At 39.7% G+C, this 16,500-nt stretch overlaps 1 protein-coding gene across 3 annotated transcripts; it reads right to left on the bottom strand.

Moving 5' to 3' along the window:
• Window positions 1-194: 194 nt before the first annotated feature.
• UEVLD (UEV and lactate/malate dehyrogenase domains) lies at window positions 195-12,095 on the bottom strand. Of its 3 annotated transcripts, XM_057369257.1 has the most exons (12): window positions 12,012-12,094; window positions 10,303-10,387; window positions 9,603-9,665; window positions 9,267-9,430; window positions 8,255-8,390; window positions 7,685-7,806; window positions 6,968-7,073; window positions 5,184-5,354; window positions 4,262-4,435; window positions 3,891-3,975; window positions 3,149-3,272; window positions 195-1,887 (listed from the first exon to the last, which is right to left on the bottom strand). In XM_057369257.1, exons 1-12 carry the CDS (start codon window positions 12,051-12,053, stop codon window positions 1,723-1,725), a joined length of 1,437 nt encoding a protein of 478 aa, XP_057225240.1. In that variant the 5' UTR covers window positions 12,054-12,094; the 3' UTR covers window positions 195-1,722. The 3 variants fall into 3 exon arrangements, with proteins under 3 accessions (XP_057225240.1, XP_057225241.1, XP_057225242.1); XM_057369258.1 differs by lacking the exons at window positions 195-1,887; window positions 3,149-3,272; window positions 3,891-3,975 and adding exons at window positions 4,696-4,845; window positions 4,964-5,048 and having other exon boundaries at window positions 4,373-4,435; window positions 12,012-12,095; XM_057369259.1 differs by lacking the exons at window positions 195-1,887; window positions 3,149-3,272; window positions 3,891-3,975; window positions 4,262-4,435 and adding an exon at window positions 4,732-4,845 and having other exon boundaries at window positions 12,012-12,095.
• Between the last annotated feature and the right edge of the window lie 4,405 nt (window positions 12,096-16,500).

Below are 16,500 nucleotides of genomic sequence, written 5' to 3'. Positions count from 1 at the left end.
CAGGGAGCCCCGAAAATGGCTTTGCAGTGCAGTTTATTGTTAAAAAGGCCGTTCTGGGAGTTCATCGCCCGTGATACAGCAAAGTGCCGTTTCCCACCGCGCCCCTGGACCTGCAGCCCTTCGGTTTCTGTTCAAGGAATGCCACACAAACGCGAGATCGGCAGCGTTAATCGACAAAACACACCTGCGAGAGCTGCCAGCGTTTTAAGATTACTTTAAAACCCACCAAACCGAATAAAYAACAGTATGGCTGTCTGCATGAAAAGAAACGCTCAACAGATGAGAACACCATGAAAAACAATGTAAAACCATAAATTCATATTGGTTTTTTACAAAGTGGGAAAAAAACCCCGAAACCCCAAAGTGCAGCTTTAAATAAATAACTGCAAAGTTGGTTACCTGCAGCCTTTACTAAGTTTTGCCCCATCACTTACCACCACAGTGAAGGAAATTYGGGTATTCCATAAAAAAGGTCTGAATTACTGAAGGTTTTTTCCTATTTTTATCCCAGTTCTGAGATCGGGATACACTCAGAACTCCCTGCATGTCTGACTCTTTGTGAGATGCAACTGGAAGGCACAATGGAACAGATCTTTGGCCACACATTCTGCTTCTGCTTAGAAAGCTTTAATATTTAACTAGTCCCCCCTCAAAGTGTAAATAGGGAATGACATTCCTAAACTGCACACAGCAGGAGTAGAGCCCACGTCTCCTGTGCCTGTGATGCTGAGATATAATCAGAAGAAATACAGTCTTTTACCAATGCAGTGAATCAAGAGGTTAGAACCCAAAAAACTCCTTGATCTCAAAAACATCTGTTTTTTATCTAAAAATCCACATCCTGCTTTTTCATCACATCCTTGGCCTATGAGGAGGAGGGTTACAGTTCTGTTGCCTTCTCCTGAGGCTGATGGAAAGCTCCCTGCCCTCAGCTGGCTCTGGACTGAGGTCTGACTGTACAGACACTCCTGCATTGTTTAACTGCTGGATTTTGTCCTTCATTTGAAGCCCAGCCCTGCTCCTCCAGGAAGAGTCCCTGTTCMAGTGCTGCATGTGTACACAGAGAACTGCAGATGCTTTAGTGCTCTGAATGTCCTTACAAAATAAAAGCAAGCAAGTTATGACCAGAATATTTCAGACATCACTAAGTGTGAACAGAAATCCGTACCCAATAGTTCTTCTTTGAAGGACAGTGCAAACATCATGCTCCCCACAGTAAATGGCAGGACTCCTTAAGAGCATCTACAGCCATGAAAGATGGAGCTATGGAACTGCATCCCCAGTGCCTGAGGAGCTGGAGTGTGACTGTACCCTAAATAGGCCCCAGATGCAGCATTTAAAAGCCACAAAAAAGGGTTCAAATGGGCTCTGCATGCTGGAGTTTCTGCAGAGCTGGGTAAGCCCCTCTTCAGGACTGCCTCCTAAAGAGTTGCAAAGAGCTAAGGATAACCCAAGAATCAGCCTATAATTGGCAGCCACAATCAAGAATCTAGGTCAAACATTCTTGCATGYTACCCTCCTCAGTTTGGCTACCAAAAGTGCACTTTCCAAAGAAACAAAAATACTGTATTGTGCAGTATTAAATTATTTAAACTTAAATGGAAAAAGCACTTTTGGAAAGTAACAAAGCTTCCTGTTTTCCACAGAAATTCATATATACGAAGCAACCTCTTCTGCCTTGCAAATCTCCAAGAGCAGACACAAGGCTTCCCTTGTGCTTCATCACAGTTTCAGCTGCTGCTGAAGGTCATGAATTGAGCCTGCGCTGCTTTGCAGTTTCTCTTGCACCAGTGGGTCTTCCTCCAGTCCGACCATTTCAATCACTCCACTGCTTCCAAGAATACATGGAAGACTTAAGAATACTTCACTGTTCACTTTGCAACATCCCTGGAACAACACACAAAGAACACTGTCACATACAGTTACTCATTTAWGCTGTCTGAAGCATGGAACTACACAAAATAACTTGATTATTTTAATTAGGCAAGGATATTCCAACATCTGGCATGTTTGGATAGATCAAATTCTTGATCAGTTATTTTAGATACTGTGCAATGGGTTACTGTACAGAAACTTTAAAATACTACTGTGCAGATAAAAATTTGTGAACCATGTCATACTTCAGGAAGTTTTTCAAGAKAGATGTATCAGATCTCTATAATGCAGACCAACTTTATACTACTAAACACAACTTCTTAACTAGAGCAAGCAGGGACACTTGATAGTAAAGTATCACGAGTTCTTTTAGGACTGAACAAACTAAATTAATTCATGCAGCCTGGGGAACATTTTTCAAATATTGTTCCCATATCGATTTTGTGAAAGAATYCATCAAACCTATATTCCTGTAATTYGAGTTTATATTGTAGATTGTGTTTATTTTTGGGATTTGTCTGGGAAATTTTCCATTCTGTAGCTACTCCCCAGTTTAAGAGAGTTGTCACTCCTCTGTATCTACATTTAGCTCAGGAATTATTAAAAACTTCACTTGGAACATAATTATTTAATTAGGTTTATGCTTGTACTCAGTAAAATAAGCAGCCAGTTCAACTTCCCCGCACAGGGACATGCAAATTGTACTTCTGAAGGCTCTAAATGGAAGTGACAAATAAATGTTTCTGTGTGGGTTTTCTCATCATATGGAATGATCTAATGCTTTAGTGAAGCCTCTTAAGAAGCTTTAAACAAGGTTCAGTCTACAATTTTAAGTTTACTATTGCTTCATAATCTTCTCTTAAGTAAAGCACTAAGGAGCGAAAAAGCAGCTGTTTCAAACCTGATCAAATAAAATACTGGCAGAAAATGCATTTTATACTTTCAGAAAAGATTTGGACTTCTTTTGACCCCTAAAAAAAAAAAAATCTACATTCAATACCGAGCACTCAGGAACTACAACTCATATTTCAGTTGCCCCATCCAGCTATTGCAGGGGAGCTGGGCAGGCACCTTGAATGCACTTTCTCTCTGGACTTGCATTTTTTGGGAGAATAACTCATTGCTTTCAGATGAAAACAGTAAGTGATTTTTGCTCCTTTTTGGACTGGAATTGAAAGCTGCTGAGATGTCTGTGCTGCTTAAGTTAATGGTCATATCCAGTATAAATAATATAATTACAGTGCCAACCAAAAGGTATTAATAACACATTTACCTTTGCCAAAGTGGATACAGAATGAATCTTTCTTTTATCTTTCAGAATGCTGTCAGTCAAATCAGCAACAGAGAGCCCCACAGACCAAGATCTCTGACCTTTTCCCTTTAAAACTTCCATGGCTCTACATGTAAACCAAGAAAAGGAGACAAACGTGATTTTAAACGTTAGAGTTTAATTATTCTTATTTTGGTTTATATGTAAAATCCGAAAGACAGGTTTAAATGTACCATATCAGGTAGTGTACTATAAAAATACGATTTTCTGTTTTGGAAAACACCAGAATGRAATAAAGAATTGCTTAGATGAACTTCCTTACAATACCTTTTATCTACACTAGTAATAATTCTTTTTTCTGTCAAGAGCTGTAACTGATAATTAAATCAGTTAAATTCATCCAAACTGGTGCTTTGCTTTGAAGCAAATGCTTCCAACACAACCATGCCAGAAGGCTTGTCTAGTGTTTGTTTTAAATATACCATYAAACAGCTCTGATATTCTAGTGTATATTGTGGTGTCTTTTCCTTACATCACACATGCACAACATTAGTAACAATTTCTGAWAAACAATGGCCATATGCACATTCATAAAAAGTGAATGACAACTTGACCTGCAATTTCCTACAAACCAAACGTATGAACATTTTAGAGCAAGCTTCCCCCACTTCATAAAGAGCTGAAGAATGTGTAAACATCAAGTGCCTAAAAATGAAGGAAAAGAAAAATAYTGTAATGGTGTTACCTGTTAGCCACCTTTTCCCTTGAGTTATGAGCAGCCATTGCTTCTGTTTGATTTGCAACGACATTATAGCTGGTCCATGATGGTACTGGATTGAAACAACCCAAAAAAAATATAAAAGCAAGCATTTGTGGTTTATTTTGTTTTTTTGCTTCCTCTGACAAATGTCAAATACTTTTGCTACMGCTCCAGGTCTACAGACTTTGGTAGCCCAAAACTATGTTACTTAAAACTATTATTGTGAAAATTTACCACTCTTCTTACTACTTTTCTCATTACTTCCATTACTTTTCTCAATTACTCTTTCATTATTCAATTACTTAAGCACTACCAGGACATTATATGCTAATCATCGTAATAAAGCACCACTTTACCTTTCTCTTCCCCTTGTTCACCAATAACCCAGGCATCTTTTGCCAGCACCTCTGCTTTCAAAAGGTTTGTCAGGATGTACTGAAGTCTCTCTGAATCGAGGTTGGCACCTACTCCAATTACTCTGCTTTTGGGAAATGAGCTCAGCTTCCATGACACAAATGTCATTACTTCAACTAAATGTGAAAGAAAAAACATATTGCCAATGAAGGACCACTCAAAATTCAACAAAACTGCAAATTATGAATCATCATTGTGAAAAAGTCTGGACTTCTTTAGTTTAGAGAAGGCATAAGCATGTAAGTACATATTGATGGTTTATTTCAACCTAAAACTTTGAGTCAGGTAGGGAAGAAGTGAAAAAATAAGAATAATAATGGTAAGAGAATGAGAAGGGCTGTCTTCTATGCTTTACAGGATAGAGGCTTACACTTACTTCTTTCCCTCTAAAGTAGTGATTTTGCTTTATCTTAGTTCACAGTGTCACTGAAGATTTAAAATCCACCAAAATCCAGCTGCAATATCTATTATCAGCACTATACTTTGCACATGTGAGTGTGATCRTGACACATAACATACATGGATCCTGCACAGGAGAAATGTGCACATTAAACTCACAACTGACATGACAACAGCCAATGGATGCTAATCATATAGATACAATGAGACTGAAACTACATACAGAAACATACAGAAATACATACCTGTTACACAAAACAAAGTATACTATTTTCTTTTGTCTTGGTAACAGTAAAGAAAAAACCCTCAAAGACAGTGTCCTGCTCAAAGCTGAAAAGGAAAACATCTTTCAGAGCAGCAAGAATTTTTGACTAACTGGGTGTAATTCAGCAGTTAACATATTTTTGAAACAGGCCAAAGTAAAAGCCAGGTGAGGGACAGAACATTATCAAAGTACTAACATACCAGGATGAGAAGCAACAAGGAGAACAGCATTCTGACTGTAGTGTGATATTGCTGGAATAATTCCTCTGAACAAATCCACATTGTTTTGTATGACTTCAAGGTAAGTCTGAGCATTACCCAGAGAATTAACTGTAAGCACCACAACTTTGGAATCAGCTGATGCAGAAAAATCTGAAAATATTAAAAAAAACCATGGTTTTGAAATTTATGTCATTCTATTGAGTTTTGGATGCAAAACCAAGAGCTGTTCTAAAGACTGAACTGTAACATCCAACTTAATTAGGGATTCTGTGCCTCATGCTCCCCACCCTTATATCCCTCAGTGTGGAATTTGGGGCACTTCCACAGCACCTATAAAACACAGCTCTCCCACAGAACTATGTTCCTGTTTTATATGTGCCAAACACAAAAGGCAGACTGCAATTTGTCCAAGTTTACAGAGCAGAGACCAGAAAACATCCAGAGAGCTTTGACAGACAGCTTTGACAGACAAACTTTTCCAAGTTTTCTTGGCAAAAAAAGGAAAAAAAAACCATGAAAAGGCACCTTAACTTTAATTCTAACTGTTAAAGAAGGGGCAAAGACTTTTACTTCTTTATCTGTGAAAAGCATACCAAAAGCATGCCAAACTTATGAACTCAAATAAAATACAAAGTCTATTTATTAACCCAAAGAAACACACAACCACGCTTGTTTGCAGGAATTTGTGCACGCATCTTTGAGTATCTGAGTGCCAAACAGGTGATCAGCCTGGACACARACACAAGGTGATTTGTTGTTGCACTGACACATTGAAAGCATATKAAATAGGATATAATTAATACCAGCTTGCCCCAAACCTAGATATAAACATACTAAAATTAACAGGGGACAGCATTTTGCAGTATTGTAACACTACCAAAAGCACAGCCAGAAACAACACCCAGGCTTCTTGTACCACAGCTAAATGTAAACATACAATGGGCAACCACTCAGGCACAAACACATCTGTGGTACAGTTGCACAACCAGGGTTCAGGAAAAAAAACTGTGGTAGCAGTAAAACCTGCAAGATGAAGATCAGAKAATGTACAGCAGGCAACGCCAGGTGCAGAAAAAGCAACAAAAATGCCAGAATAAGTCTCTGTACACAAAATAAGATAAATTAAAAGAGAAGCACAAGAAAACCCCTCATTTTATCTTGCAAAGAATGCAAGGAACATAGAAACATGACACATAAGCAAGGAAGAATGTTGCTCAATTCAGTTCCAGCTTCCCCTATGGAAAAACTTCTGAGCTTCATGGCCTCAACCTCTGCAACCATCAAAGACCAAAGACTGTAGCCATCATCACTAATTACAGAGACACGGCATTGACTCTGGTGAATTGTAGGCTCACAGCTGAMTGAGGACAAAATGATGACAAACACATTGCTTGAATATGCAGTGACAGTGACTAAGGACTAACTGCTGGCCCTGGGCATGTTTAAAGAACACCAATTTAGGAGAACGGCACTTTGAAACACACCTTTGTCAGCCTTTTGAACACTGCTTTCACAGCCTTCTCTAGCTCCTACGCATATATTTTCTCCCCTCCTTCCCCATGACACTGAAGTACTAGCTTGGCTTCTCTGTATTTCTGTGTCAGTCCAATTTGAGCATTATTAGCCTCTTACCTGCAAGTACAGACATAAAAAAATACAGCCTAYGTGCCTCTGTATCTCCCCAGGTGCCCTGCTCTCATTAAAATGAGCACAAGCACATCCAGTACAGCACTAATTCCTGTTCCAGAAAAAACATCTCACACCTTTGCTGATCTCCACATTTGGCACAGCAAAAATCTCCAAGTCCATTGTCCCTCCTTTAGCTGCACCTTCAGAAAGATCCAAAAGAACCACCTTGTCTGCAACATCCTGTAYGAATAAAAATACAGATCATCAATAAACCAAAACAAAACTTGTTCTCCTGGAAGTGAGGAATAAAACCCAAAATTCTTTGAAATGAAGAAACACATTTCATTGTATGCTGTACTGTATAAAAACCAAACAAAATTACTGATCAAAATTACAACCAAATCAGAAGAACTCATTTTAGGAAGTCTCATTAAACGAGAACGCATTACAAAACAAATAAAAAACTCATGAAACTATCTCTGGGAAGTTAAAAACGCTGACATTACTGTTATGTCTAACATATGGCWGCAATAAAGCACAAACCACCTACAGACTATCCTTGTCCAGGGAACTAGGAAATCCCAACTACAAGAGCCTACCACTCAGAATCCTTTGAGGATTTTCAAAGTAAGTGAATTCAGTATCCAACCCTTTGAATTAAAAAAGCTGACTGATAAACCAGGGCAGAAAACTAACACTTCTGCATATCCATAAGTTAACTGAGGAGACAAACGACCTCAGCAGAGACAGTTAGTAAAACTAATGAGGTATTCTTTAGTAGCAGATATTAAGAACTAGATTGGAATCCTCTCTTTTAATCAGGTCTGTTGCTATTTTTAGTAATTATGTACCTTTGCTGCAACTGCTARTACACATGCAATGCCAAGATCTCCAGCTCCAACAACAGTAATTTTGTTAAAACATTCTCCATTTTTGCCTCCAATTTTACTCTTTGTCTTCACATCCGTCTCTCCTACAATTAAAAGAAAACCACAAAATTAGGTGCTGATCCACAGTGTATCAGTACAAGCATTACTGCTTCATAAAGGATCATGGTTGTGCCAGAGTTAAATCAAGTTACATGAACTTCAAAACAGCAGYCAAGCCTGACCACAGAAAATTCATCACAAACTTGCAAGGTGTAAAACACAAATAACTCCTTTCTAGATTGGAATGGTTTTTTTTTCCCTAAGTAGAAATAGATGAGCATGGAAACAGCAAGAAGCTGGACACTAATACCACACAAATAATACCACTAATACCACCACTCCCTTTGCTGCTGGTACAGGTGTGAATACATTCCCTGGTCATAAAATTTGTATAATATAAACTGTGTAATCTTYTTTGTGACATCAAGTAATGACAATAAGTGAATATATTTTATAAGAACATTAGAAACAAGCCCATGAAGTCATCCCTACCTTCAGTAATCTTTGCAATATAGGAGAGAAGTTCTGCTTGCCTGGCTGCATCAGAAGATGACAGTGMGTACAAAGGGAGCTCTTCCTCAAACTTTGCAATCATTTCCTTGATTAATCCAATTAGAGTTGATTTAGGCTGAAATACAACAATAGAGAAGACAAAACAGCTGAATAGCTATTTCATATAGTGATATCAGCTGTGAACTGCCACAGCGATACAAAGTTTAATCAAATTATAAATACTGGCACTCTTAACATTTACACAAACATTTAAGGGAAAGAAAAGCATCATTATTTGAGAAGCTACTTTCCAAAAAGGAGTATGGCTTAAAAGGAATTTAACAAAAAAGGAATTCTAAAATTCAAATTACTAGTGCTACTAATTTTGAAGGTATCCATGAACGTATGGAAGCTTTGATATAGTCACAATCCCCAGTACTATAATGGGGACAAATCCTAGCTAAAGAAAAGATAGTTCAGTCTTAGATGAGCTCAACTGTCCAGAGTTCCAGCAATTCAATCCTCCTCCAGGCAAAACACATTATGAAGTCAGCAGAAGTTCCCACAGGAATTTCTGTATCAATCATGTAATACAGTCCATTCATTTTAAAAAGCTGGCATTCGTTAAATAATTTTTACTGACCTGGCCATCATATTTAAATGAGTAACTTTAAACAGTGCATAAAACCATTTAGCAACAACAGAGATTTTTGAATCTCTGTGCTGTTTGTGTTCTGCCAAAAGAGACATACCCAAAAGGTAGAAAACTTCCACTGAGCTTTCCTGAGGGATACTCAACTGCTCCAGTGTTATTACTATTCACAGCAACTAAGTATAATGAGGCTTACATTGCTTTCTAAAGAATCAGTCCTTTTTTCCTTCAGCTTAAAATAATTTTCCTTAATATCACTTCCAACTTCCTTTACAAGCCTCAGACTGCCTGAAAGCTTCATATGATACCATGCATTATTCCCAAACACTTCCCTCCCCTGTCAGCCACTCCACCTCTTACATGACACCAGTTCTGCAGGTAGGGCAAATAAATCCTGCCGCGTGCATCAACGTGTTTCCCCACTGAAATGCCCATGTTTGCAGTYGGCTTCAGGAAGCAAATGGGGGGAGCAAAGGGATGAGAATCCAGGATCCACAGACGAATAGGGATGTTATAGGAATTACCTGTTCAACACAAAAGAAAAGCCATTGAGTAGAAATGGCTTCTACCAATTTATGCAAAATCCTTTCTAGCTCCCTTTGAAGACGCTGCACAGTGAATTGTTAAGAGGCAGCATCAACACATTTTATGTTTAGATTCATAACTGCCAAGAAAATTACATATGATTTATCTTACCATATTTCACTGGAACAGTACCACTAAAATTCAGGAGGTCCTTCTGGGATCCATCCTTGAAGGCTGAAATTAAAAACTTAGTTTTAAAAAGTAATAAATCCTTTCAAACCTGGCATGGCAATCCCACCCACAACTATCAATATACAAMAGTGACTTTTCTTTAGAAATCAAATACACTGCTTCTGAAAGACCAAGAGTAAAATGTTACTAAGGTCCCCCCTCCTCTTTTAAATATTTCYTTAATGAAATTTTAACAAAAATTGCATTGGTACAACTAAGCATATCATTAATTTGAAAACCTCTTGCCCTGGGTAATGCTGATGTAGGAATTTCCAGTTAGGCTGATGGATTCTGAAAGTCATACTCTACAAGCTGAAGGCATCAAAATACTTTCATTACAATACTGAAATATGGGAAAAATGATTTGACATATAAAGAATGTAAAGCATCAATTTTCTATGATTACTGAGAAGTTGAAGTAAGATGAAATAAATGAGTTGCGAAGGTTTTTATATGTATGCAGTCTTAGAAGAGCATTCAGGAACAGTAACCTATGTGAATGAGAAATTTGACTTTAGTTTGGTGCAAAATAAAGACAGGAACACAACTGAAATATATTCACATTCTATTATATACAGTCTATGTTTATGGCAAGTAAAAATCCCCACAGTTTGTTCAGAGTAACTGTATCACTTCTTACTGTATGTGTTCATAGAGAAGGTGAAGTTTGGGTAGGCCTTGCTAACATTCTTCAGCTCTTCTATGGTCAGGTCTCTGAATTTATACTGAGAAGAGGGAGAAAAAAATGAGCAAAAGTTTCACTTAAAGGGCTTCATTCATTACAAGAAATAGGGAACAAGACACTATAGAAGGCAGAAACACAAGAAGAGAAGGTAATAATTGCCTGTAGTATTATAAACAGTTTTGATGTGAAATAAATTATCAAGAAGAATTTATTACAAAAAAGTTTTAAAGCTATTGCACGTCTGCTGTTGCTACATWAAAGATGTCAAGTTCTGAACATCACTCCTTATTTATAACTTCTTCCCCTTAATAGCTGTGTGAGCATAAGTTTAGTAAAATTTAGTCTCCTCTGTACACAGTAATTAAAAATATAAAAATATGGACCTCTTAAAAAAAGGAGTTTATTTTCTTCCTGATACAGAAAAACTCAGATCCACCTGCACAGATTTTAGAAGAGTTTCCTAAAATTTCACTTTCCACAAACATATTAAATGTRTAAGTAATTAGCCTCTGGGAATTTATTTTCCATTTTTAAGCTGTCTTTGAGAGCTGAAAAAATGAATCACTGCAGCTTCACTAAGACTGTCCTCAGCCAGTCTGATACATGMATTTCCAAGAGATTTGCATCCTCCCACATCCCAAAGTTATGAAAACTATGTCCCACTTCCTAGATTAGAGCCTCTGCTTCTCCTTAGGAAACCTGATATTTTTTTTTTGGCACCCTAGCCTAAGCAAACAAAACCGTGGCACGGCAGAGAGTGGCTCACAGCCCTGGAATAATTATAACAAAGTAGTAGCTAAAATCGAACTTCTCCTCAGTCTGGCAGTGCCCRGCAGCAATGCTGCAGCTATGGGCTTGGCACAGTTATTTTCCACTTTGTATWGGAAATCACAGAGCTGCTGACAAGAAACACCTTTTAGTCAGCTTCTCCCCATCACAGGATTCTGCAAAGTCATGCAGCAAAAGAAAAAAAATTAAAAGAATTCCATGTTCCTAATTAAGAAAGTCTACACAACTTAGACTTACGACATTTTTTGGAAGCGTTAATACACCTGGTTATGAAACMAAAGTCATCTTTCCCCAGCTGGCCTCCTGTTCGTAATGCAAATCGAGGCATTCCTATCAAAGTTTGTCCTCTTCTAAAGATCACAAGATTTATGAAGTAATTCAGACACAAACCTTCCTCATTTCGCACCCGAAATTATTCGGCATGCCCAAAACCTAAATACGCCCACGTCAGTTTCTCCCATGGAAATTAAAACGCTCAGAGGGATGCTACAMCAACACGCCTGTGCTCCTAAAGCGTGGAGGCCGAGAACGCCACCAAAACCAGAAAAGTTATCCATTTCCCATGGGTGAAGAGAAAGCTTTCAGTCGTGAGGCACAGGGTGAACCACGGGGATTAACTACTCATGTGGGGTACAACTTAAAACTCGGCTGCAGTAGGAGAGCGCAGACGCCGGGATGCGACGGGACACCGACGGGACACCACCGGAACTCCATCGGGACCCCGATGCTCTTCCCGCTCCGTCCGGGACCCGCGCCTCGAACCCCGCCCCGCTCCGTCCCCCGCTCCGCTCCCCGTCCCCCGCTCCGCTCCCCGTCCCCCGCTCGCTCCGCTCCCCTCACACCCCGCTCCGTCCCCCGCTCCGCTCCCCTCACACCTTGCCCAGCTGCCTCCGCAGCGTCTCCTCCGCGAGCGCCATGGCGGCGCGAGGCGCGTTCCCGGCGGCCCCCGCGCGGAGCAGCACCGCCCCTCAGGGGGACGGGGCGGGTCCCGGGCCGGCTCAGCGGGAAAGGAGGATCGGTCTAAGGGAGAGGGAGCAACCGATGGCCCCTAGTCAAGGGAATCCGGGAAGTAACAGGCGTGAAGGATGCAGTAAATTAAGATGTTGGTCATAGAATCACAGAATAAGCTGAGTTGGAGGSGACCCACCAGGACCATCGAGTGCTGCTCCTRGCCCTGCACGGGACATGCCGAGTCACCTCATGCGCCTTAGGGCACTGTCCAAGTATTTCTTAAACTCTTGTCAGGCTGGTGCTGCGACCACTGCCCTGGGGAGCTGTCCCAGTGCACAGCCACCCTCTGGGTGAAAAACCTTGTCGTGATACCCGACCTAAACCGCCCCTGAAACACYTTCAGGCCATTTTCTCGAGTCCAGTCACTGTTCACCACAGAAAGAGATCAGTGTCTRCCCCTCTGCTTCCCCTCGAGAGGAAGTTGTAACTACAGTGAAATGTCTCAGTCTCCTCCAGACTGAACAAGCAAGTGATCTCATCCACTTCTACATCTTCCCTGCAGAGCCTTCACCGTCCTTGTGACCACACATAGTTATTATATTGAGGTGGGGATTTCTTCCCTCTGGGTTGGCAGTATCAATACTGATTTGCAGCTTTGCAAGAATATAAATACAAATCTGACATGAATTTCTTTCTCTACATTAATCTCTTATTTTTTTAAGCCTCCCTACCACACAGCAGAGATACCAGAAAACTGCCTTTTGGAAAGTGGGCCATGCAAGTCTGATGGCCAATTCACTGGAAAACACAGTAGGTTCAGCAAGATAAATGGTGACAAATGCCAGTTCTATCTCCATTACTGATCAGAAAACTGACAGATCAGAACAGAATAGACCAAGCGTGATGGTAGCATGCTTTCACAAGGAGTAAGATCTTGAGAAAGCTCATACAATTTTTTCTCCCTCACCAATATGAGGCCTGAAGCAGACAAGAACCASGAGCACAGGTTGATAAAGCCATGGCAGAAAACAATTAGAACAACCTGCACCAGTCTTCTCCATCACACATATTGTTTAACGATGCTGATTTTGCTTCTATGCTGAAATTGTCGTGTGTGATGTAATGATGTTACAGCTTCAATGTTCAGTTTGGAAAGTAGCACAAGATCAGTCTTTCAGGAATTGACAATGCAGATTACAGCAAGAGCTATACATCATTTGCCAAGCAAGCATAGTACTGTTACAGAATAAGCAGCATGAACATTTATCTAAACCTTTTAAGAGATAATCTGAAAATAATGTTTTCACAAAGGTCCYAGCAGAGACTAATGTTTGAGAATAAAACATTCTTTTTAAATTTTTAATCTCAAGCATCTAAATTTTTTATTATTTCATGGTAAAAGCAACTGGGAAAGTCTGAGATATTTACAGTCATTAGTAAGTTTGATGTTTGGAAATGCTTTTAAAATCTGTGTTCATATATAACCAAAACAATCATAGGAACCAGGACAATGACGATGTTCCTGTGGCAGTGACACACTGTCAGGTCATACTGTTTCTGTTCAAGGCTTAGAGATCACCTTTGAGTTAAACTGCACCCAAACTACAGATCTAAATTTCATAGTACTCATTGTTCAARCTAACTTAAATTGAGAGCTGGGTCTGTGCCCTTTGACTCAAAATGCTCTCTAAACATCATTTGCAATGAATAACTCGGTATTACATTAACAGATTGTATTGCCAGCTTATCTTAGGTAAAGAAGTATCTTCCTAGCAGTCTTGCTACTCCTCATATCCTCTAGTAGCTCCTCTGACCCATCACTGGGAACACACTTCCAAATGAAGCCAYAGAATTTTGCAGGTATTCTTACCCAACTAGCTACAGAAATTTTCCAAAACTAAGATTTATTAAGCAATACATCCAGCTCTTATGTTATTATAATTCCTCACTGTATAAGAGCTCACCTTATATAATAAAAACCAGCATTTTGCAAAGATGTTTTCTTTGAGAGTTGGGAGAAAAGTTGATAATTGAAACAGAAAATAGACTGCAATTTCTCAGGTGCTAAGGCAGAGGCAAAGCAAAATTGTAGTCTTGGGATGATACAGATCTTGTCTTACAGCATAAAGCTTTGGAATTTTATTCAGCTCTACACAAGAGAAGGCATCATTTCTATTGCCTCAAACTTTTGCACTCTAAATACCAGTCTCAATATTCTGCTTGCCTGTGAACATCCTGTATCTGTAGGGATGCTAGCTTAGAGTAAAGCCAAGGGAAAGGGTTCCCAGTAGCATGAAASTACAATCCAGGAAGCATTCTTAAGTGGAGAAAATCATGCAATACTGACTTATCTAAATTAAGTGAAAGAGTAATGGAATGGAAATGACAAGTTCAACTTGTAAATATTAAATGCTATGGGAAAAATTTGCATTTCTAAAATATACTCTACTGATATCCTAGCTACCAAAGATTGGGAATAAATGCAGACCAACTGCAACACCCATGCCAGGAGCAAACATCCTAACAAAACCCAAACTGCCTTCAGCTCCGGAAATATAATGACCGAAAGCATTATCCATCTATCCATCTTATAACCATCTATCCATCTCAGTGTTTCCCCTCAGTTCTGAGCAACCATCAAGTCACCCATATGCATGACCTATACTGGGACCATTTTATATGTCTTAACAATCACTTTTAAAGCACCAACCAAGGCTGGATTTAAGCCAGCAGCTATGAGGTGCATCAAACCTCACTGCCAACTGCAGACAGTGAAGAGACTTCCACAAAATAGGCCCATTTTCCTGCCAGTTTCAGCATCTGTGTCACTGCTTGTAAACAGGGCACCCCACAGCCCTGGGCCACATCATGCACCCTACATGCCATTGCCACATTTCCTTTTTACACAACTGGCAAACAAAAACCAGACTAATTAAGGGTTTGCTGGCTCASCCTTTTGGCCGGGGAGTAGCAGGAGTAGCAGAAGAGGGCGGCAGTAGCAGCACTGAGCTCTGAAGATTCACCTTGTGTGACCAGGTGCCTGTCTACACATCATTTACAGTCATGTTTGACACCACTGCAGARGTCTCAAACACTCCCTGCACATTCAGTAGAAATAAAGAACCAGATAAAGTGGACTGACTCACAATAATGCCCCTCCTGTCCAAAAATAATCAGTGTTCTCCATCAGCTGGAGAGTAGCAGGTCAAACCACAGGTGCTCTGCTCTACATATATAACATTTCTTTGTTTGGTCAGATCTCGTGACATACCAGACAYGTTGAAGGATCACCAGGCGTTCGTAAAACACAAGAAATGGAAGAAGGTGACAGGGAGAATGACAGGGAGCTAAGGACAGACCCACAACAAACATCATGTGTTCTTGCTGCATTCAAGGAAGCTACTTACCTCTCCTGAAGAAATSCACAAAGGAGGTTTAATACATGGAGAAGCATATGTAAGGCACTCAAACAGCCCTTTGGACTTAGGGTGCACAGGTATGTGTTCAGTTACTCCCATGCACTACAAAACCTGGAACTCTACACTCAAGCATTTTTCAAATCAGAGTCAAGCCAATTCCTTCAACCAAAAAAAAAAAAAAAAATGACTGAAGCTCTGAAGTTTTTCAATTGTTGATTGCCATCAACTCTCTGACACACAGTACAAACTTAACTGTTCTCAAGCAAGGAATGTTGAGAAAAAAAGCTGTCTTCTAACAAGGAAACCATGTAATTAATTTTTTCCCCAATCTGAATAAATAATTTTGTTACTTCCAAAAGTAGCTTTACTGGCTGGATTAAGGTAATGACTCAATGTAGAACCACCCTCCACCTGAATAGAATATCTTTGCCTTGAAATAATGGCTGATATTGATGATTACAATTACTAAGATGTATTAAAAATCTCAAGAGAATTCCATAAAACATGTTTCCAAAGAAAGTAAGATTTCATGCCTTCAAAACAAGGTACTCAGAAGACACAATAAATGCAGATTTGCAATATTATTTAAAAATCCCTTTTTAAGCACAAGTGTGCAAGTGTTGCTGTTCCACATAACAGCAGGCRGGCCCAGTGATGTGTATCCATTCATCCATTTGGAAGTAGGTCACAGCAGCAGCTGATCAGAACAGTCACTGCAGTTACTTCCACCATCAAAGCACAAAACCCTTTCAGAGGAGACAGCCATCACGGTGGYTTAGACTCCTTGCATGGGAGTAAGGGAACCCAAGAAGAATGCTGCTTGTGAACACTTCAAATGCAAAAGATTAAAGGCAATGGGCACACTTGGGTACATAATCATATATACATATGCATGTGTGTATACATACATACATATACATGTAATGTCACAGCCTAAACTGCAGGAGACACTGGGAACTTTCAGATCTTTTCTGAAGTCTTAAGTGACTCCATT

Source organism: Malurus melanocephalus, unplaced genomic scaffold (assembly GCF_030028575.1).
Source record: "Malurus melanocephalus ecotype Western Australia unplaced genomic scaffold, MMel_1.1 scaffold_106, whole genome shotgun sequence".
Taxonomy (NCBI): domain Eukaryota; kingdom Metazoa; phylum Chordata; class Aves; order Passeriformes; family Maluridae; genus Malurus; species Malurus melanocephalus.
The sequence above is the reverse complement of the archived record's forward strand: the minus strand, read 5'-3'. Positions and strand labels throughout refer to the sequence as shown.